Source organism: Numida meleagris, unplaced genomic scaffold (assembly GCF_002078875.1).
Source record: "Numida meleagris isolate 19003 breed g44 Domestic line unplaced genomic scaffold, NumMel1.0 unplaced_Scaffold702, whole genome shotgun sequence".
Lineage (NCBI taxonomy): Eukaryota > Metazoa > Chordata > Aves > Galliformes > Numididae > Numida > Numida meleagris.
The window spans coordinates 15,833-20,662 of record NW_018364917.1 but is presented as its reverse complement, the minus strand read 5'-3'; the positions used below and the strand labels follow the sequence as shown (position 1 = coordinate 20,662).

General features: G+C 61.6%; 1 protein-coding gene across 1 annotated transcript in view; it reads right to left on the bottom strand.

The window, feature by feature from the left end:
• The window catches only part of LOC110391984 (hypoxia-inducible factor 3-alpha-like), a 12,473-nt gene that overhangs the window by 2,602 nt on the left and 5,041 nt on the right, over positions 1-4,830 (bottom strand). Inside the window, exon 2 of the mRNA XM_021383931.1 lies at positions 2,376-2,681. Within this exon, the coding sequence (XP_021239606.1) occupies positions 2,376-2,681 (306 nt within the window). The remainder of the gene's footprint in view (positions 1-2,375; positions 2,682-4,830) is intronic.

Here is a 4,830-nt window from a genome sequence, read left to right as displayed (position 1 = left end):
CCCCATTGACCCCACAGACTTTCCGCAGATGCCATAGACCCCTCCATTGACCCTACTGACTCCATAGACCCCTCCATTGACCCCATTGGCCCCATAGACCCCTACAGACCATCCATCTACCCCATAGATCCCTCCATTGACCCCACTGGCCCCCCCATTGGCCCCATAGACCTTCCACTGACCCCATAGGCCCCTCCATTGACCCCACTGGCCCCACTGACCCCATAGACTCCTCCATTGACCCCATTGGCCCCATTGACCCCAAAGACCTCTCCCTTGACCCCACTGGCCCTACTGACCCCTCCATTGACCCCATTGACCCCTATAGACCCTCCATTGACCCCACTGGCCCAATCACCCTCCACTGACCCCAGAGACACTCCATTGGACCCATTGACCCTCCACTGGCCCCAGTGACCCCATAGTCCCTCCATTGACCCCATAGACCCTCCATGGACCCCAAAGATCCCTCCATTGGCCCCATTGACCCCATAGACCCTCCATTGACCCCACTGGCCCAATCACCTTCCATTGACCCGACTTACACTCCATTGGACCCATTGACCCCACAGACCTTCCATTGACCCCACAGACCCTCCATTGACCCCACAGACCCTCCATTGACCCCACTGACCCAGCATTAGCCCCACTGACACTCCATTGGCTCCATTGACCCCGTAGACCCTCCATTGACCCCAAAGACCCTCCATTGACCCCACAGACCCTCTATTGACCCCATAGACCCTCCATTGACCCCAAAGACCCTCCATTGACCCCGTAGACCCTCCATTGACTCCATAGACCCTCCATTGACCCCAAAGACCCTCCATTGGCCCCACTGTCCCCGTAGACCCTCCATTGACTCCATAGACCCTACATTGACCCCATAGACCCTCCATTGACCCCGTAGACCCTCCATTGACCCCACTGACCCAGCATTGGCCCCACTGACCCTCCATTGGCTCCATTGACCCCGTAGACCCTCCATTGACCCCATAGACCCCCCCAACTCCCCACGGGCAAGACCGGGGGCCGGCACTTGTGGGTCGCACCGGCGGCCAGCAGGCGGTGCACGCGCAGGTAGTTGATGGTGAGGCGCATGATGGACACCATCATTGGCCCCACTGACCCCACTGACCCTCCATTGACCCCACTGACCCTCCATTGGCCCCACTGACCCCATAGACCCTCCACTGACCCCACTGGCCCCACTGACCCTCCATTGACCCCACTCACCCTCCATTGACCCCACTTACCCCCCACTGGACCCATTGGCCCCACAGACCCTCCATTGACCCTGTAGACCCTCCATTGACCCCACTGACCCAGCATTGGCCCCACTGACTCTCCACTGGCCCCATTGACCCCATAGACCCTCCACTGACCTCACTGCCCCACTCACCCTCCATTGACCCTACTCACCCTCCATTGACCCCACTGACCCAGCATTGGCCCCACTGACTCTCCACTGGCCCCATTGACCCCATAGACCCTCCACTGACCCCACAGACCCTCCATTGACCCCACTGACCCTCCATTGACCCCACTCACCCTCCATTGACCCCACTTACCCCCCACTGGACCCATTGACCCCACAGACCTTCCATTGACCCCGTAGACCCTCCATTGACCCCGTAGACCCTCCATTGACCCCACTGACCCTCCATTGACCCCACTCACCCTCCATTGACCCCACTGACCTCCCACTGGACCCATTGACCCCATAGACCGTCCATTGACCCCGTAGACCCTCCATTGACCCCATAGACCCTCCATTGACCCCGTAGACCCTCCATTGACCCCACTCACCCTCCATTGACCCCACTGACCCCCCCACTGGACCCATTGACCCCACAGACCTTCCATTGACCCCGTAGACCCTCCATTGACCCCACTGACCCAGCATTAGCCCCACTGACACTCCATTGGCTCCATTGACCCCGTAGACCCTCCATTGACCCCATAGACTCTCCATTGACCCCATAGACCCTCCATTGACTCCATAGGCCCTCCACTGACCCCATAGACCCACCATTGACCCCATAGACCCTCCATTGACCCCATAGACCCTCCATTGACCCCGTAGACCCTCCATTGACCCCACTGACCCAGCATTGGCCCCACTGACCCTCTATTGGCCCCACTGTCCCCGTAGACCATCCATTGACCCCATAGACCCTCCATTGACCCCATAGACCCTCCATTGACCCCATAGACCCTCCATTGACCCCACTGACCCAGCATTGGCCCCACTGACCCTCCATTGGCCCCACTGACCCCGTAGACCCTCCATTGACCCCATAGACTCTATTGACCCCATAGATGCCCCCAACTCCCCACGGGCAAGACTGGGAGCCGGCACTTGTGGGTCGCACCGGCGGCCAGCAGGCGGTGCACGCGCAGGTAGCTGATGGTGAGGCGCATGATGGACGCCTTGTCCAGGTGGGCGCTGACGCCGCGGGCGAAGGGCAGGGTGTGCGCCAGCTGGTAGAACACCTCGGTCTCCCGGCTGCGCCGGCACCGCGCCGCGTCCCGGGAACGTTCCTTGCGCAGCTCCGGCGTCGACCTGCGGAGACGGGACGGAGCCCCAAGGGTTGGGGGGGGGTCGGGGCTGGTGGGACTGGGATGGGCAATGGGGTTGGTTGGGGGCACTGGGATGGGCAATGGGGTCGGTTGGGGCACTGGGATGGGCAATGGGGTCGGTTGGGGGCTATGGGGTTGGGACTGGTGGGGCTGGGATGGGCAATGGGGTCGGTTGGGGGCTATGGGGTCGGGACTGGTGGGACTGGGATGGGCAATGGGGTCGGTGTGGGGTTGGTACTGGTGGGACTGGGATGGGCAATGGGGTCGGCTGGGGGCACTGGGATGGGCAATGGGGTCGGCTCGAAGCTATGGGGTTGGGACTGGTGGGACTGGGATGGGCAATGGGGTCGATTGGGGGTTATGGGGTTGGGACTGGTGGGACTGGGATGGGCAGTGGGGTCGGTTGGGGGCTATGGGGTTGGGATTGGTGGGACTGGGGAGGACTGGTGGGGCTGGGATGGGCAATGGGGTCGACTGGGGGCTATGGGGTCGGGGTGGTGGGACTGGGATGGGCAGTGGGGTCCATGTGGGGTTGGGATTGATGGGACTGGTGGGACTGGGATGGGCACTGGGGTCAGTTGGGGGCTATGGGGTCAGGACTGGTGGGACTGGGATGGGCAATGGGGTCGGTGTGGGGTTGGTACTGGTGGGACTGGGATGGGAAGTGGGGTCGGTTGTGGGCTATGGGGTCGGGACTGGTGGGACTGGGAAGGACTGGTGGGACTGGGACGGGCAATGGGGTCATTTGGGGGCAGTGGGAAGGGCAATGGGGTTGGTTGGGGGGCTATGGGGTTGGGACTGGTGGGATTGGTGGGACTGGGGTGGTCAGTGGGGTCACTTAGGGGCTATGGGGTCTGGACTGGTGGGACTGGGACGGGCAGTGGGGTCGGGTGGGGGCACTGGGATGGGCAATGGGGTCAGTTGGGGGCTATGGGGTCGGGGTGGTGGGGCTGAGATGGGCAGTGGGGTTGGTTCGAGGCTATGGGGTTGGGACTGGTGGGACTGGGAAGGACTGGTGGGACTGGGATGGGCAGTGGGGTCGGTTAGGGGTTATGGGGTCGGGACTGGGATGGGCAGTGGGGTCAGTTGGGGGCTATGGGGTCGGGACTGGGATGAGCAATGGGGTCAGTTGGGGGCTATGGGGTCGGGACTGGGCTGGGAAATGGGGTGTCCACGTGCAGTTGATGTGGGCGTGCAAAGGGGTGCGGGGGTGCACGAGGACACGGGTTGAATCACGGGGGGGCGCACGAGCGTGCAAGAAGGCAGGGACCCGCGTCGTGGCGCACACGGTGGTGGCACGCGTGGGTGTGTAAAGGGGGCACGAGGACACGGGTGTGTGAAGGTGGTGGTGCACGAGCGTGCAAGAAGGTGCAGGCCCGTGTAATGGTGATCGCTGTGTGGGAATGCGAGTGTGCAAACGGCTGTGGGCGTGCACTATAGCCAAGCTGTGGGGAAGTGGGTGTGCAAGCTTGCACGAGTGTGTTCGCTATTGAATCACGTGGGTGTGCAATGAGCTGTGGTCGTGCACGAGTGTGCAAGAAGCCATGAGCCCATGTCGTAGTGAACGGTGTGTGCAAACACATGGGTGTGAGAAGGGCTGTGGGTGTGCACTATAGCAAGTGTGTGGGCACGTGGGTGTGCAAGCTTGCACGAGTGCGTGCCCTTGTGCCCCACAGGGGTGTGCAATGAGCTGTGGTTGNCCCCCTCGTGTGACATCCCTCCTTGGTGTGTCCCCCCCCCCAACCGCTGCTCATGGCCCTTTAAGACGGAAGGGAAAGGGGGGGGGGGGCATAGACTCCCATTGACCCCATAGGGTCAATACTGACCCCAGTGACCCTCCCATTGGCCCCATTGACCCCATAGACCCCTATACACCTGCCCATTGACCCCACTGACCCCATAGACCCCTCCATTGACCCCACTGGCCCCATTGACCCCATAGACCCCTCCATTGACCCCATTGGCCCCATTGACCCCACTGACCCCTCCATTGATCCCATTGACCCCTATAGACCATCCATTGACCCCATAGACCCCTCCATTGACCCCATTGGCCCCACTGACCCCATAGATCCCTCCATTGACCCCATTGACCCCATTGGCCCCACTGACCCCATAGATCCCTCCATTGACCCCATTGAACCCATTGGACCCATAGACCCCTCCATTGACCCCATTGGCCCCATTGACCCCACAGACTTTCCGCAGATGCCATAGACCCCTCCATTGACCCTACTGACTCCATAG